We start from the raw sequence: 17245 nt of genomic DNA, 5'->3' as shown, positions 1-17245 counted from the left end.
CACATGTAACAGGGAAAATAAATGCCAAGGAGAATAGTATGCCCGTTCATAAGCAAAGCAAGTTTAAACGTCTTGGTCCAGAATCCAATCCCCAAGATAACGGAGCAGGCAAGCCTGATTATATTTCTGCAAATCGGGGACACCCATGCCCCCCCCTCGACCAAGACCCAATCAAAAAGTGGGACTGCATCCGCGTTTTTTTCCATTCCAAAGGAACCGAGAAAGAAGTCTATAAAATGCCCGAAGATCCTTCTGCAGTAAACGTATAGGCAATAACTGCAGGACATACAGCCATTTGGGAAAAATAATCATATTAAAAAGATGAATACGACCATGCACTGAAAGGGGAAAAAATCTCCATTGGTCCAGCCGTTGACGAGTATAATCAAAAAGCAGGCGTAAGTTTATCTGCTTAAGGGAGTCAATCGAAGAGGTCAATTGGATTCCTAAGTACCGAAAAGGTCGGTAAATTTTTAATGAAGACTATAATGCCAGAGGTGCCTCATTGTTCAGTGCTTTAAAAATCAAGTCAAGACATTGAATATGATTCTCCAGTAGACAGGCAACCAATGAAGCTTTTTCAAAACCAGCATTACATGAGTATATGAGGGCATTTCAGAAAGTAACAGCAAATTGAATATGTTGAGATATATAATTCAATTAGAGATACAAATTATATGTCATTATGTAGAAAATTCACCCTCCTTTTCAACACATTTCTCACACCGTTGTACCAACTTCTTTATTCTATTGGAAAAAAAATGTTTCTGGTTGTGCCTTCAGCCTGGAATGTACTGCTTCTTTGACCTCATCACTTCCAAATCTTCATTCTCTTAAAGCAGGAGTGTCCAACCTTTTGGCTTCCCTGGGCCGCATTGGCCGAAAAAAAAATTTTCTGGGGCCGTGCAAACGCTGCAGCAAGACAGAGGAGGGAGCCGGCAAGACGATAAACACCTGGGAGCAGCAGAGGAAAACACTGCATTGCCCTTGACCGGGGCTGCACAAAATACTTCACGGGGCCGCAGGTTGGACACCCATGTCTTAAAGTGTCCTTCAAGGGTTCAGACACACAATAATCAGAAGGAGCAATATCAGGGCTGTATAGAGGATGCTGTAAGATCTGAAATCTCAATCTCTAAATGGTGTCGAGTTTCAGTGACCATGTGAGGGCATGCGTTATCATGAAGGAGCAGAACGCCTTTAGACAAAAGTCCTCTGTGACAACTCCATATTTTTAGCTTTGGCTCCTCCTCAAACATTGTACAGTATCAAGCACTATTCACTGTTTCACCCTTTACCAGATAGTGCTCCAGAATTGGTCCATTCATATCCCAGAAGAAAGTGCACAGGACCTTTCCCGTGGAGGATTGAGACTTGAACAACTTCTTGACTGGAGATGATTATGTAGTGCCATTGTGAAGATTGCCTCTTGCTTTCAGGCTCATAGGTTTCGTCCCCTGTAATGATACATGCCAGGAAGCCTTCTCCTTCATCGTTATACCGCACCAAAAAGGCTGTGGAAGTCTGCACATGAATCATCTAGTGCTCATCAATCAGCATCCTAGGCCTCCACTGTGCGCACAACTTGTGATACCTGAGAACCTCCAAGACAAATGGTATGTGTGGATCCGATACTGACATCTAATTCCCTGGCCAGAACTTCTAAAAAAATGCACATGTTTTCATGAATAATGGTGTCAGCATGACCCACCTTCTCATCAGTGACAGCCATGCTGGGACAACTGGAGTGTTCCTCATCTGAATTGATATTCACTCATTTTTCAACATATCACTTGTATACTCTTCTCTCGCCATACTGTTGCAGCATTCTTCTATGAATTTCACAAGGTTTCACACTCTCCAACCACAAAAATGTGATGACTGCTCACTGCTCTACCGTGCAAACAACTAAGGGCGCTGCCATTTTTTATATGGTGCCCTACCAATTAAGCACACCGTGTCATTTATTGGACAGTGTCAGCACTTCCTCTAAGAATGTATCTTCCTGTGCAGGAGTTTGAAATGCCAGGGGTGTTTGTTTTATTAAATACTGTCAATTTGCTGATAATTTTTGAAACATCCTTGCATTTGGATAGACCTTTCAACACTTTTGCAGAACATTTTGAATCAGCTGTAAGGAATGTGCTAGTCCTAAATAGATCGAGTAACAGTAATCTAGAATTGAAAAGATTAGCACTTGCAAGACTATGAAAATTAGTTTTTGATAATAAGGGAAGAATTCATCAATGGGTGCTAATTGCATTACTGCATGTTAATAATGTCCATTATATTCCTATAAGTGTCTTTAGCAATTAGCATGTGCTAATCGTTAGTGCCCATTGATGAAAACCTCCCTAAGGGCTAGATTCACAAAGCAAACCGATTGTGTACCGATCAATTTGCGACCCCGGACCGATTTACCTACCTGTCTTCCGACCATCCTCCAATCCGCGCATGCAAATGAGGGCAAGGCCATGCAAATGTAGGCAGGTTCGCGATTCACTAAACTTTTTTCCTATCTGACTGTGCTCGCAAAAAGCGACTACTCAGGACCAGTCGCTGAAGCCCTTTGCAGCCCTGCTCTCTGCCCTGTCAGCCCTGATCTCTTGCTGCCCCGAATGCCTCCTGCAGCCTCGAAAGTGCCGGCCTGCCTGCTCGAATACACCTATCTTCCAGCCCCGAACATGCCTGCCTGTCCCAGCTCTCCCACCTTTCCCCGCACTACAAGCCCATGGTTTTAACCCGTGGGCTTAAGCGGGTTAAAACCACGGGCTCCCAAAAGTTCCTCGATCGCCAAAAAAACCCCAACTTCAACGGTACGGAGGTCCCGCGCATGCTCAGACCATCTACAGATCTTCTGCGCATGCGTGGGGATCGCTATAGCACGATCCGTGCCTGCAGATGGGGGCGTTCCTCTGACTGCCCTCATTTGCATGTTAAAGTTTACTGAATTAGTCGGACCTGCCCGGATCCGATCTGGCAGATTAGTGAATCCTGCCCTTAATACCTTAATTACCTTAACAGCGTTAACCTAAAAAATGCCTTTTGTACAATGGATTTCACATGTGGTTTAAAAAAACAGTTTAGAATCCAACACAATTCCAAAATACTAATATTGAAATTTTGCTTGAATGTATGTATCATCCATCTTAATGAATTGAGGAATTCTCATAGGATCACTTTTAACTGATTTAAAACTGAATCTGAGTTTTATTAATGTTCAATTTCAACCTATTAGCAGTCTTCCGTGATCTGATCATCTGTAAATACATAAACACATCAGTAAAGAGGAAATGGTAGTGGTAATAGAATCCTTCACTAGGAAATAAAACTGAATATCATCTACAACAGGGATCTCAAAGTCCCTCCTTGAGGGCCGCAATCCAGTCGGGTTTTCAGAATTTCCCCAATGAATATGCCTTGAAAGCAGTGCATGCACATAGATCTCATGCATATTCATTGGGGAAATCCTGAAAACCCAACTGGATTGTGGCCCTCAAGGAGGGACTTTGAGATCCCTGATCTACAAATAATTGATATTGTAGACCCAAGCAGGAGAGTACTCTACAGATCAGTACTGTATACAAATAACATAACACTGCTGAGAAGCAGAACCTTGTACTCTTGTTGAGATGGGTGTTCAATCTGTTTAATTTCCTACCTGAAACTACAAAGTATAAGAAGTGAGTGAAACCATTCCTTGGATACCTAGAGAATACAGTCTATTTAATAAAATCTCATGATGAATCGTATCAAAAACAGCAGAAAAGTCTAAAAACATAAGAAATCCCTGTTGATCAAAGCCAGTTCTAAGAGAATCAAGGAGTGAAATGAACAGTGTCTCCTTAGAATGCCTTGCTCTAAAGCCATATTATTTCAAGTCTAATATGTTTTTAATCTCCAAAGAAACTTGACATAATAGGCACCTTGGAAGGACATTCATATAACATAGATATAACGTCAGTATAATACCAATGAAACATCTAATAGGCACATATTAGATCAAGGGTGGGCAACCTGCAGTCCCTGGACTGAATGCGACCCACCATTGAATTGCATGCAGTCCACGAGACCATGGGAAGTACACACAGAAAACATCAGTTATTGTATTTCGCAAATATTTTCCTGGTAGCCACTCTAGAAGTTTACTTTTGTTATTTTTAGCTCATTTTTTACTTTTTTGTTTTATCACAGAAAGTCTGTGGAGTTCTGCGTATTTCTAGTTGTGACATTACATAATGTTGCAGTTCTCTGTGTGTAAAGGTTGCCTATCCTGTGCTAGAACATTCAAATAACATAGGTATGATGCTCATGCTTGTCTTACAATACAGTTTAGCTGAAGGGCCATTATGTTTGAACAAAACCAGACAGGAGCCTATGTGAACTAATAATGCTGTTGTCTTGTCATTTTCCAGAGATTTATGCTGATGTCGCCTGCCCGTATAAAAAATATCCGATGTATCCCTTTGCCTATCGAGTTCACACCCACCATTTAGGTAAGAGTTACTTGCTTAATGTGTGCATGTGCTGCATGTGTAGGGGCACCCAAAAATTTTAATGTGCATTTTTGTCTTTTATTATCAAACAGTTGTCATTATGAATACACAATAACTCCCTAATTCTATATATCACACTCAGAATTCTTTGTGCTATTTCATTATTTAATGAACCAATTAACACTGATAATTGGGTGCTGACAATCATTATTGGTGCTAATTGGTAATAATTAGAATTTACATACGTAAGTTTATTGTTGCTATTCTATAAAGACGTAAGTTTTTCTGAGTGGATCCAAAAAGGGAGCATGGGAGGGTGAGGGACATTTCTATAAATGAGTGCCTAAGGGCCAGATGCACTAAAGAGAGTGACTCGATTGCTGTTGGCTGATTCTCTGGATGATTCTCCAGCAGCGATCAATGCACTATCAAGTTTGCATGCAAATGATTTGCATGGAGGTGCAAATCATTTGCATGCAAACGCAACCGATCAGTCGCTCAGTGAACAATTGACACATGCGCAGAGCCCTAACAGGGGAAGAAGCCTCCTGTCACTGCTGTTAGGGCACTGCGACCCCCCCTATGGCAGCAAAAATGGCAGGAGGGATGCCTACTCACTCCTGCCAATGCAACCCCACAGCAGCAATGCGGCAGGAGGGATGTCCACTCCCTCATGCCACCAGATGCCCCACCCCACCCTGAAATGCCCCCGAACCTCCGACGTACCTCTTTAAAATGTTGGAAGTAGGAAGCCCACAGGAGGCTCTTGCTTCGGCCACCACTGTCAGTCCCAAATGATGCACCTTCCCTTCCCTAGTGTATCATGTGATATACAACATTAAGTAAAATATTCCACCCTTTGCCAAAACTCTGTTGTTTTTTTTACCTCAAAAAAAGACTTTTTACTTGTCTATGTGATCCAAAACACATCAGAGAAAACTTGTCTTTTATCCCACATAATACTATTTTCTGCAAATAATACTTAAAGAACAATTTTAATAGCATCATTTTTAGCTAACTTTGGAACGTGTGGCCAGCAATCTTCCCTCTAATTTTTCATAGTCTGTGTGCGCAAAAAATTTCATCTGTGCGCATTTTAAAGAAAAGCTAAATTTGTGTGCGCTATAAAAATTATTGCCAGAGGGCCCGGAGTTCAGTTATGGGCATTTATGGGCAGGTCTTTGAGTTTAGTCTGAATTAACGAAAACACAATGTAATTTTAGTTACACTTTATGTTAGTTACACTTTATGTGACAAAAAAGAAATCCAACCGAATCTGCAGAAAAACCACCAAAACAGGAAAACCAAACAAAAACTGCAGACAATGCTCTAAATGTAAACGATTCCTTTGTTTAGTCTTCAAATTGTTCATTAGACTAAAACCACGCTCACAATCTGAACTAGATGCTAAGAATGTGGCACCAATGTCCATCAATTTTGCTAAATCTGCAAATTGATCATTCTGAAATGCAAATTTCGTCATATCTGGAAAGCTGTTTATCAGATTACTTTTGATTTTTTTTCTGCAACAAGGAATTTAAAGTCATTGTATTGTTGAATAATAACACTTTCCTCTGGAAGAAATTGTTTATACTTTAAACAAAGATCTGATATGTCCATTTCCTAAGTCAAAGTCGCATTATGATGTTGCTGTACAGTCAAAAGCAGACCATTCCTCAACTTCATTTTCAGGAAATCTTTCACCCAGATGCAAACATAGGATGTTGATGAAGGTTAATATGGAATTAGTATCCACTGAAACTTTTTCTCCAGACCTCATCCTGTTGTCAAGAAGACTGTTGACTTTATCACTCCACTTAACCTTGTCGCCTGAGTATTGCATCGAAGTTTGTTCAATTTACCCTGTGCAAGATGATAAGCTTCCAATGGTGTCAAACCACGTTTTTGAAATGCCATGGTTAAGGAAGCCAGTTCTGATAAGACATCATTCAAAACTTCAAGTGTAATATGAAATTGTTCACTGTTCAGCTTCTTATAGCAGTACTATGCAATAGGATCATTATCTTTGTCTTCAAAATATTTTAACAGGGGATGATAATTTTGAATAATTGCTTTAAGTGCAAAGTGTCTAGATAGCCAGCGTACTTCATTCAGAGGTCTGAAAGCAATTGATTCACATTCAGATGCATCTGCTATTTATTGAAATTTGCATCGTTTAGTGGAAGACCGACAGAACACCGTGTACACAGTTCTCATTAAAGTTTCTACTTTCATCAATTTTACTTCTTTCCATGAATCAGAAAGTCCCAAATCTTCCCGATGTGCAACACAATGTTGCTGCACTAAATGTGGAATGTCTTTTCTCAGCTGTGCTGCAACACCATCTATTTTGCCCAACATAACAGAAGCATCATCAGAGGTGAACATAACCATTTTATTCAGGTCAAGTTCATGTTTCCTATAGAATTCCCTAATTGCTGTTACTATTGATGTAGCATCACATGCTTCCAACTGTAGCATTCCCACCAAATGATATCCTATACTCATTTGAATTGACTGGCCGATACTTAAAGTAGAGTATTAAGTACTTGTTGACAGAAATGTCTGTGCTTTCATCAACAGTTAACATATGATACGTTGCTAATTTAATGTCTGCCATACGATCATCTTGCACGATGCCATTGATAATTCCAAGAAATTCAAACGCATAGTTTTTGCTTCTCCAGCTATCAGGTATACTAACATACTTCACCATGTGCTCATTGATATCTTGAACAGAGAGCATTGAGATATTCATCTTAATGTCCAGCACAACACTGTTGACAAGAACCTTAATTTAATCAGGACTGGAACGCTTTCGTTCATTATTAATTTGCCTGTTTTCTTTTTTGGTTGTGCTTTCAAGCAACACGTTAACCAGTCCCCCTCTTAAATTCGGATTTTTACTTCTGAGTTTCCTAATACTGTTGGTATGAGATTTACTTGATAGATGGCGTTTCAGAAAGTCCAGTTTCCAAACATCATCCCATATTTTTCCAGTAGAGAATTTTCCAGTTGCTTTGGCATCTTGACAATAACAACACACAACTCCATCGTCTTCGTCATAGGTAAATATTTCACACAGTCGAACACGCATTGTATTTCGAGATTCCGGTGTCTCCATTTCAACAATTTCTTCAAGCCATTCAGACCTAAAAGCTGTTGCAGCTCTCTTGCGTTTTACACTTTTCACCATTCGCGGTTTAGACATTTTAAGAGTTATATCTGGTTGCAATTTAATAAACGAATACAGTTCCATGCTGCACACTACGATTCCACGAAATAAACAATATGGCAGAATTTAAGGAAGTCAAAGAATTGGAAGTGTTTCATATCCTATGGGCCATAGGCTATAGCCCTATGGGGCACGTGACGTGTCAAGTTCAACTGCCAAAGATAACGGAATCACGTGAATGACTTAAAATTTATATTATAGTGCTTCAATAAATGTGATAAATGGGAAATCGGAACAGCTGGTCTTCTGCAACATTTCATTTTAGCAGTGAAAATCATTTTAGGCAAAAATTTATTTTTTTGTGCGCGCTATTTTAATTTGTGTGTGCGGGTTTGGCAAGTTGTGTGCGCGCGCACAAGCGCACAGCTTAGAGGGAACAGTGGTGGCCAGTAGAGATAGTCTCAAAGAAATATCATCAGCAGAGGGTTCTAGAAAATTAGTTACACCCAAGGAGCCCTCTGTCAAAATATCTAAGGGCTCCTTTTACCAAGGTGCGCTAGCGGTTTTAGCGCATGCACCGGATTAGCGTGCGCTAGCCGAAAATCTACCACCTGCTCAAAAGGAGGCGGTAGCAGCTAGCGCGCGTACTATTCTGTGCGTTAAGACCCTAGCGCACCTTCGTAAAAGGAGCCCTAAGTCTCCTTCAGCCTCATTCTTCCAGTGAGTTCTAGAAAGTTCAAAATAATGATTAATCAAGGAATTTTCTTCAGGCTTAGAGATTTTTTTACATCTCCTTAAAGATATTTAAGCAGAAATACATTTCCTGTATATCTACAAACAACAGTCTATTACAGAGAAATTCAAAATCTGAGGTTCCTAGCCCTCAGAGAATTCTCTAGCCTCTTCACTCACAGTTATAATATTTTGTATGGATTTTTTGTTTGGGCTTGTTTAGTGTATGGGAGAGTACTGGACAATTTTGCTGTTTCAGCTGCATTCTTAGGAATAATGTAGATGGGCCTTTATCAATGTTCATTCTCCACAAATATTTCTTCAACACTAATCTTTTAATGTAATGTTATTGTTTAACAACAGAGACATCCTATGATTTAGCTTGAGTCTTGAGATTAGCATGCTATGACGTGTAAAGTTATGATTCATCAAACCATTTGGTTACATTTAACTATACTGACTTCTGGTAGTTTGAAACTTTTTTTTCCTTCAGAAACTTTTAAAGTAATTCCTAGCACAGCTGATACTGCACATGCTTTATCCAGCTAATGCAATTTGTATACAGTCTGATAGGAGTTTTATTTGAGTCTTAGCTGACATATGTGCATTCATCTCAGTTTTGTGACTTTTAAAAGCATTTCTGTACCAAGACAGGGACCCAGCCCTTAAGTAACTGAAATGGTAATTGTAAAAGCCCATTTCTAAACTATCTCATGCAACTCCTGGGACATAACGATGAGCCAACGATAACCTACTTGAGCTTGTAACTATGTATTTGTAACCATGACCTAACTTTATTAACAATTGTACTGATTTACCTTTACTAACAACTCTATTGAATCTCTGTGTCAAAGTGTCTGTTGTAACTTCCTGGGTAACTGACCCAACCTCTTATATTGTATTCCGACCTTGAACTGAATTAGTAAAGGCGGAAAAGAAAACAAGTTTAACATAGTATAACATACCCTTCTCTCATTGTGCTGCTCTTTTTGTGCATGATGTCATAATGTTTTAAACAATACAGGTTACCATATTTTTTGCTCCATAAGATGCACTTTTTTTCCACCCAAAAGTGGGTGGAAATCTCGGTGTATCTTATGAAGCGAAGGTACAAATTTTGTTACCCTCCCCCCCGTACCATTGTAAATCTTGCCCTCTGCAGCACCTTTCTAAACCCACCCGCCCGCTGCCACAAAACCTCCTTTTTAAACCCACCTGCCCGCCCTCTGATGCCGCACCACCTTTTTTTAACATCCCCCCGGTCCGTCCGTCTGTCTGTCTTCAGTCGCCGTTCCACCTAGTGTCCATCCAGTTCCTCATTTCCTGGCCAGCGCAAAACAAATCAGCAGCATGGCCGTCAGGAGGAAGTTTTATGCTCTCCTGCTCGGCTCTGCGATGCTTTCCAAATGGCTGCCTAGGTTCTCGCGGAACTCACGAGAACTTAAGGCAGCCAGTCAGAAAGCAGCGCGGGGCCGAATGGGAGAGCGTAAAGCTTCCTCCTGACGGCCGCACTGCTGATTTGTTTCGCACTGGCCAGGAAATGAGCAGCCTGCGGGAGGCAGGGAGGGAGCAAAGCTGACTGGAAATGATGGCGGCAGAATTTTAAAAGTTACGGGGGCTTGCCTGGGGCTGGCTGGTTGGCCTGGAGCTTGCTAGCTAGCTGGCCTTGGGCTGGCTGACTGGTTTGGGGCTGGCTGGCCTGGAGCTGGCTGGCTGGTTGGCTTGGAGCTGACTGGCTGGCTGGTTTGGGGCTGGCTGGCTGGCTTGGAGCAGGCTGGCTGGCCTGGGGCTGGCTGGTTGGCTGGCCTGGAGCTGGCTTGCTAGTTTGGCTGGCTGGCTTGGAGCGGGATGACTGGCCTGGGGCGGGCTGGCTGGCTTGGGGCGGGCGGGCTGGCTGGCTTGGGGCGGGCTGGCTGGCTGGTTTGGGGCTGGCAGGCTGACTTGGGGTGGGTGGGTGGGCTGGGGGCAGGCTGGCTTGGGGCTACCTACCATTAGACATGCCCACCACTAGATGTACCCTGTACCCTGTCCTGGCCTATCACTAGACCACCAGAGGGGGACAGGGTTCAGGGCACACCATTTGGTTCGGAATTTTTTTTCTTGGTTTTCCTCCTCTAGAGATGGGTGCGTCTTATGGAGCAAAATATATACACGGTAAATGTAGATAGGCTATGGAGTTGGTTTACTAAGCTTTTCTCTCACAGACAGAGAGGGAGAGAACCTTATTAATGGCTCCTTTTATTAAGTTGTGCGCAGTGGCTTAGCAAGAGTAGGAGGTGCCTGGGGCAGTGGCACTCCCCATGCCCTCCTCTCTGCCTCCCTGCTCCTTCTCCCTGCCTCCCTGCTCCTTCTCCCTCCCCTAGCCCCCAATTGATTTGTTGCCATTTAGCACATGTTAATTGTTAATGTGTGCTAAATCCATTTTAAATCCATTTATTCACCATAGTAAAAGGAGCCCTAAATCAGGTCTCAGGTATATGTTAATTTCTTGAATTTTCTTGTTTAAAGTGAAGGCATGTTTATTGCAGGTCAAGTAGTAAGTGGCTACAGAGTTAGAGATGGACAGTGGACATTAATTGGTCGACAGAGTCCCCAGCTGCCACAGGTATGTGTATTTTTATTGCATTGTTACACAGCAACAAACCATGAGATGTTGCATGTTTTTTCCATTGTGCAGTATGCTCTGCTTTAGTTATATATTTTTAGGGATTTTTACTTTTATTTTTGTAATGTACAGTTTACAGCATCCAAAGAAAGTCACACGCAAAATTAATTAATGGGCATCACACACTGTAGTAAGTGTCTGTAAATAATGAGCAAAGATCTATAGTCCTGGCTAGTTCAGACCTGAATTATTTTCTCTAGTAAATCATGCTCATGCTGAGAATGTGATGACATGGTATTGTGCAGCGGCAACATAAGGGTATAGTAAATAGTCTTGGATTTGAAGTACTGTTTTTCTGTGATACAACTAAAGCGGTTTACCTTTGTTATAGACTGTATAGTGACGTAGAGAGGGGGGCAGTCTACCCTGGGCACCATGTTGATGGGGACACCAGCATTCCCCTTTCTTTCCCCCATACTTCTAGTTGCTCACTGCTGCGAGCAATAACTTCAACATGTTCCTCGTGATCATGTCAACTCTTCCATTGACGTCACTTCCGGGTGCCGCGCATAGGAAGTACCTTCAGAGAGCCGACGGGGTCGCGAGGAGCACGTTGAAGTTGTTACTCATGGCAGTGAACAACTAGAGGTACAGGGAAGGAGACGGAGACAAGGGCTGGGGAGGGGTGCCTCTGCCCCAGGCACCTCTCACCCTTGCTATGCCACTGATGCTATACATTACTCTAGGCAGTAACCTCAATGAGATATTTAAAATATATATTTATTGGGGTTTATTTATCATCTTTTCGACGGAATTCACTCAAGGCGGTATACAGCAAGAATAAGTCAAACAGGGGCAATAGACAATCACAGCAGTAAAAATATTAAAATAACAATGCAAGGTATGGCATAGAATGTTACATTACAGTATCAATACAAGATGCAATATAAAATTTTTAGAATGTAAGCAAATATGGAACATATAGATAGATATAAGAGTAACAGAAGTTAGAAAATAAGGGACTAATTTAAAGAAAGTTGCTGGTGAAGTCAGAAAGGTGCAGATATGGTGCATTTTTTTATAGCATGTGCATTCTTCTGTCCCCACAGAGTGTTTGCATTTTATTGTTTCGTATTTATAGTCCAGTTGTATCCTGAACTACCACTTAATTTCATCCTGCTAACTAAAACTCAGTTTCTAGTGCAATAAATGTGTCATTCTGAATGGTAGGGTATTTTCTCCATGGTAGCAAGACATGCAGAAGGAATCTACTCCAGGTTTTCAACTTCTCCTCTTCCTCCAGAGGGCTCTGCTGCTCCTTTTAGTTTTTCCTTCCACATGCGAGCCAGAAGGAATCTTTCTGATCTGCTCAGTATATTTCTTTACTTTTTGTGGGTTTTTGTTTTTTTGCAGCTTTCAAAGCTAAAGAGCTCCCCAGGTTGAGGGGAAAGCTTTTTTTCTATCTGGAGGAAAAGCATACTTGAGGTCTGCAGCTGACAGGCCAATCCCTCCATGTTAGCTAGTCTGCAGGGTCGCAGGGGCTTGAGCACAGACTTTTAGGCATCCAGCAGGTCTCTTCAGGCTGCCTGTGGTGTTTTGCCTCCCCCTTTTTGCGTGCACAGGTCAGCGGGGGTTGAGGATCAGTCAGACTTTGGTCCGACTGGCAGCCCGAAGATTTCAGCATTTGGAGGAAAGTGAGGCAGTGACTTTTTTTTTTCCTAGATTCAGCTAATTTTAGAGGTGAGGCAGGCTGCAGCACATCCACAGCACAGGTCCCAGTGAATAGGGCTGTTAAAAGCCTGTGGGAAAAATCAAGGGATCTGAAAAAGCTGGTTTTAAGAGATTCTGCCCCTCCCTTTAAGGCCCCCACCTCTAAAATCCTATTTTCTGAGTTTCTTGTTTTTGGTTAAGCCATTTTTTGGTGCCAAAATGCTGCCATGGTGGCCATCTTGGATTTCCCGATTCCCCCCCCCCCCCCCCATAGTTCTCCAGAACCTTCAGATCTCTTCATTTTGCCTCAAAACTTGTAGGGATGGAGTCCTCTGGCTCTTTTATCCCTAATTCATGCCAAATTTGCATTGGATGGATGCTGGAAGAATGCCCTTGTGCCACATGCTGCACAGCGTGTGAAGGGGGTCAGAAGCATTAGGCTTAGCCTCCCCTCAGGTCTCTAAGGCTGAGGAGACATTGAAGGGCCTGTCTAGCCAGGAGAAAATCTCTTTCAGAACTCCAGAACGGTGGTTTACCTAAGTGTAGGAGCATGGAAGCCATGGAGCCCAAGAAATGCAAGTTGGAGTCACCTAAAGGGGACTCCATGCTGCCTAATACAATATTTTTTCCTAAATTTGTTAATTACATTACATTACATTAGTGATTTCTATTCCGCCGTTACCTTGCGGTTCAAGGCGAATTACATATGAATTGTCAGGACATTTAGAAGTACATAAGGAGTGGTCTGGATATTTTCTAGTTTGCTAAGGAATGGAGCATATTGGAGGTGATGTTTGAGGTAGATCTAGGTGTGTTAGTTTGGTTTTATGTATTTTTTGAATAGTAGGGTTTTTGTTTCTTTTTTGAAGGTTTTGTAGTCTGTGGTCGAAGTCAGTAGATTGGAGAGTTGGTGGTCCAGCTTGGCTGCTCGAGTGGCTAGGAGGTTGTCATACAGCTTTTTTCGTTTCATGTTTTTGGTTGGATGGTGCATGGGTTCTCCTGTGTCTGGTTGAGGTGGATTGATTTAGTTGTTGGGCTGTCTCCATTTATGGCTTGAATAGTAGGCAGTAGAATTTGAAGAGTATTCTCGCTTGTATTGGGAGCCAGTGTGAGTTGTGGTATGCCACTGTAATGTGGTCATATTTCTTCAATGAGTAGATAAGTCTTAAGGCTGTGTTTTGTACTGTTTGTAGTTGCTTCATCATGGTTGTTGGGCAGGGGAGATATAGTATGTTGCAGTAGTCCATTAGACCTAGGACTCTGGATTGTACTATAAGTTTGAACTGTTTTTTTTCAAATAATTTTCAAACTTGCCTTAGGTTTCTCATGACTGAATTATTTTTTTTATTGTTTAGTTGATTTGTGGCTGCATGGTGCATCTTCTGTCTGTCAGCCCTCCCAGGAGTTTTAGAGTGGGTTGGATGGGGTGTGAGATTGAGTTTATTACTAGGTTTGTTACAGTTGGTGTTTTGCTATTTTTGAGGAGGATGAAGTTTGTTTTGTTAGGGTTTAGTTTCATTTTGTGTTCTTTCATCCATGTTGCTACTGTAACAAGTGTTTTGTGTATTGTGCTTGCCATGGAGGGCGCTGGTTGGTCAAAAGGAAGTAGAATGGTAATGTTGTCTGCATAGTTGTAGGATGTAAGGCCTAGTTTGTCTAGGCAAGAGCTGAGGGAAGCAATGTATAGGTTGAAGAGTGTGGGAGATAGTGGTGATCCTTGGAGTACACCGCAGAGATTAGACCATGGTTCTGATTTTTCTTTATTTGTTTTAACTCTGTATGTTCTGGATTGTGGAAATCTTTTAAACCATGATAGTACCTTGCCAGTGATTCCTATTGAGTCTAGTATTTGTAGGAGGATGTTATAGTCTACCAGGTCAAAAGCTGTGGAGGTATCTAGTTCAATAATCAGCATTTTTTTTTCCTGTGCTGAGGTGTTATCTAGCAGTGTCTATGAGTGATCCTAGCAAGGTCTCAGTGCTGTAGTTCGTTCTGATGCCAGATTATGTAGAGTGGAGTAAGTAGTGGATTTCTAGGTATAAGGTTAGGACTTTAGCTACGAGGCCTTCCATTAGCTTGACATAAAGTAGTATTGAAGCTATGGGTCTATAGTTGGAGGGTTGATCTGTCGGTCCTTTGGGGTCTTTTAGGATCGGAGAGATGGCGATTTCACTAAGGTCTTGTGGGAAGATGCCGTCTGTGAGTAAAGTTTGTATCTATTGCATAAGGAGGGTATGAAATAGTGTACTGGAGGTTTTTAATAGTTATGGTGGGCATTGGTTGAGGCCACAGGCTGCATGGCTGTATTTATTATAGAGTTTGTTTAGGTCTGACCATTGTATAGGTGGGAAGTTGGACCAAGTTCTGTCTGCTGCAACTGATTCTTTCTCTGTGAGGTGTGTTGTGATCTCTTCAAGGTGCATAGGTGTTCCATTGAAAGTTGCAATTTTGTGTTTGAAGAATGTCGCTAAGAGAGTGGCTAAGGGCAGGGGGGGTCGTTATTGGTTAGGTAGGGTTTGGTGTTTGTGAGTTCTTTTAGTAGTTTGAAGAGCTTTTTTGTGTCTTGGGATTCTTCTCCTATTTGTTTTATGTAGTATGTCTTTCTTTTTTCTTTCAGTTTTTGTTTGTATTTTTGGTTTATTTTTCTCCATGCTGTTTTTGTGGAATCTTGACTATTTTTTCTCCATTTTCTTTCTAGTTGTCTGCATTGTCTTTTGAGCAGGAGTAGTTCGTTGTCGAATCATTTGTCTGATTTCCTATAGATTCTGGTTTTTGTTTGTTCTGGGGCTAGCTCATCTAGGGTTGTTGAGCTTAGATGGCTCCATTGTGAGATGAAGTCTTTGGGGTTATAGTCTTGGATTATGGTGTCTGTTTTAGTCCAGAATATGGTGGGGGTCAATATATTTATGTGAGTTGTAGGTTATTTTTTGTGTGATTGGTTTGTTTTTGTTTTTAGTCCAATTGATATTGAAATCTAAGTATAATGATCTGACTAGAGGGTGCAGTGCCAGTTTCCATTTAATGTGTGAATCTCTGGTTGCATGGGCTGTTGGGACATATAGGCTGCAATGTCGAGTTGGTGACCTTTTTCATGTGTGGCTTAATATCTTGTATGTTAAGGCTTCGACGTAGGATAGTAAGGTTTCCACTTGTTTGGAGGTTTGGTTTTCGAGGTGGAGGTTTAAGTCTCCTAGGATTAAGTTGTAAGTTGTTGATAATGAGTTTCGGCATATAAACTCTTCAAATGTTGGTTTTGCTGTCTTCCAGTTTCCTGGGGTTATGTAGCAGAGCATGTAGGTTAGGGTTCCTTTGAGTGATGTGCTTGAGAGTTGACAGGCTAGTAGATCCATGTATGGGGTAGTTATTTTGTCTTGTATTTTTAGGTGTATGGTGTTTCTGGCAATGATGGCAATTCCTCCTCCTCTTTTATTTTCTCTGGGGTCTGATTCTGAAGTTAGCCAGGTTTCTGTGAGGAAAAGGCAGTCTAGGTTTTCTCCTATCCAGTTTTTTTATGTGTTCTGTCTTAGGGCCTATGACCCTGATGTTTAAGTATACGCATATGAGAGTGGTGTAGTCTGTTGGAGTGCTATGAGTTATTTTGGGGTAGATGAGTGATCTTTGGTGGGGTTGAGTTTTGGTCTTATAGGGGTTTGTTGGTCTTCTTCTTACTGTTTGTGTGGTGGGGTGGTAAGTGTAGGTCTGTTAATTTACTCCTCTGTCTATTGTGATTCGTCTGGCTGAGTGGAGAATTCTGTTAGTGTTTGATATAGTAGATATGTTTGCTGTCGCCTTCCAGTTGGCTAGGAGTAGGGTAATCAGCAGGATAGACTGTATGTGTTTTTGTGGTGTAGCTATCATTGTGGGGATAAGAGTGTCTGGTAGTGTAGTAGTGGGAGAGTGGTGGAGGAGTTCCTTCTTCTTTCTCTGCTTATTGAGAGTTGCTGGTCTGCTCAGGTACTAAGGAGGGATCGGGTGTCTTGTGTTGTTGTTTATGGGTAGTGTTAGGTGGATGTGGATAGGGCCTCAGGCAGGCCAAGAATTTAAACTGTCCCAATGAGCCTTCCAACTGGCTCAGCAGTTGTAGCGTTGGGGAGGGGCGGAGTGTGCTCTCACACCTGAAGAGAATCTCCCGACTGCTACCGGAGGGTAGGGACTCAGGCAAGCAGAGAATTCAAACTGTCCCGCTAGGCCTTCCAACTGGCTCAGCGGTTGTAGCATCGGGGAGGGGCAGAGTGTGCTCCCACACCTGAAGAAGATCTGATGTGGAGAGTTATTTGAATGGTTGTGATCTCGTAGGGGAGGTCTGGCAGCGACCCAGGAGGTATGCAAGTTTTGAGCTTCCAGAATGCACCTATCTTTCAGAAGCTGTCCAGGATCTTGTGGACCTTTCAGACAGAGACTCGGAGGATGAGGGGTCTATCTGTATATCTTTGCTGTCTCAGAGTGTGTCCTCCCTGCTGGGAGACACAGGGTCATAGGCAGGAGCGAATATGCAAGATGTGTTGGCCCTTTCCCAGGGGCATGACC

The 17245-nt window shown here is 42.1% G+C and overlaps 1 protein-coding gene across 5 annotated transcripts in view; it reads left to right on the top strand.

The window, feature by feature from the left end:
* PAM (peptidylglycine alpha-amidating monooxygenase) overlaps positions 1 to 17245 on the top strand; it is a 616313-nt gene that overhangs the window by 328269 nt on the left and 270799 nt on the right. For all 5 annotated transcript variants that reach the window (XM_033929183.1, XM_033929181.1, XM_033929180.1 and 2 more), the window contains 2 exons: positions 4416 to 4496; positions 10932 to 11008. In XM_033929183.1, coding sequence (XP_033785074.1) covers positions 4416 to 4496; positions 10932 to 11008 — 158 coding nt within the window. The remainder of the gene's footprint in view (positions 1 to 4415; positions 4497 to 10931; positions 11009 to 17245) is intronic.

The sequence above is a fragment of the Geotrypetes seraphini genome, chromosome 1, assembly GCF_902459505.1.
Source record: "Geotrypetes seraphini chromosome 1, aGeoSer1.1, whole genome shotgun sequence".
Classification (NCBI taxonomy): domain Eukaryota; kingdom Metazoa; phylum Chordata; class Amphibia; order Gymnophiona; family Dermophiidae; genus Geotrypetes; species Geotrypetes seraphini.
Note: the sequence above shows the minus strand (reverse complement) of the source record. Positions and strands in the feature narration are given on the sequence as shown.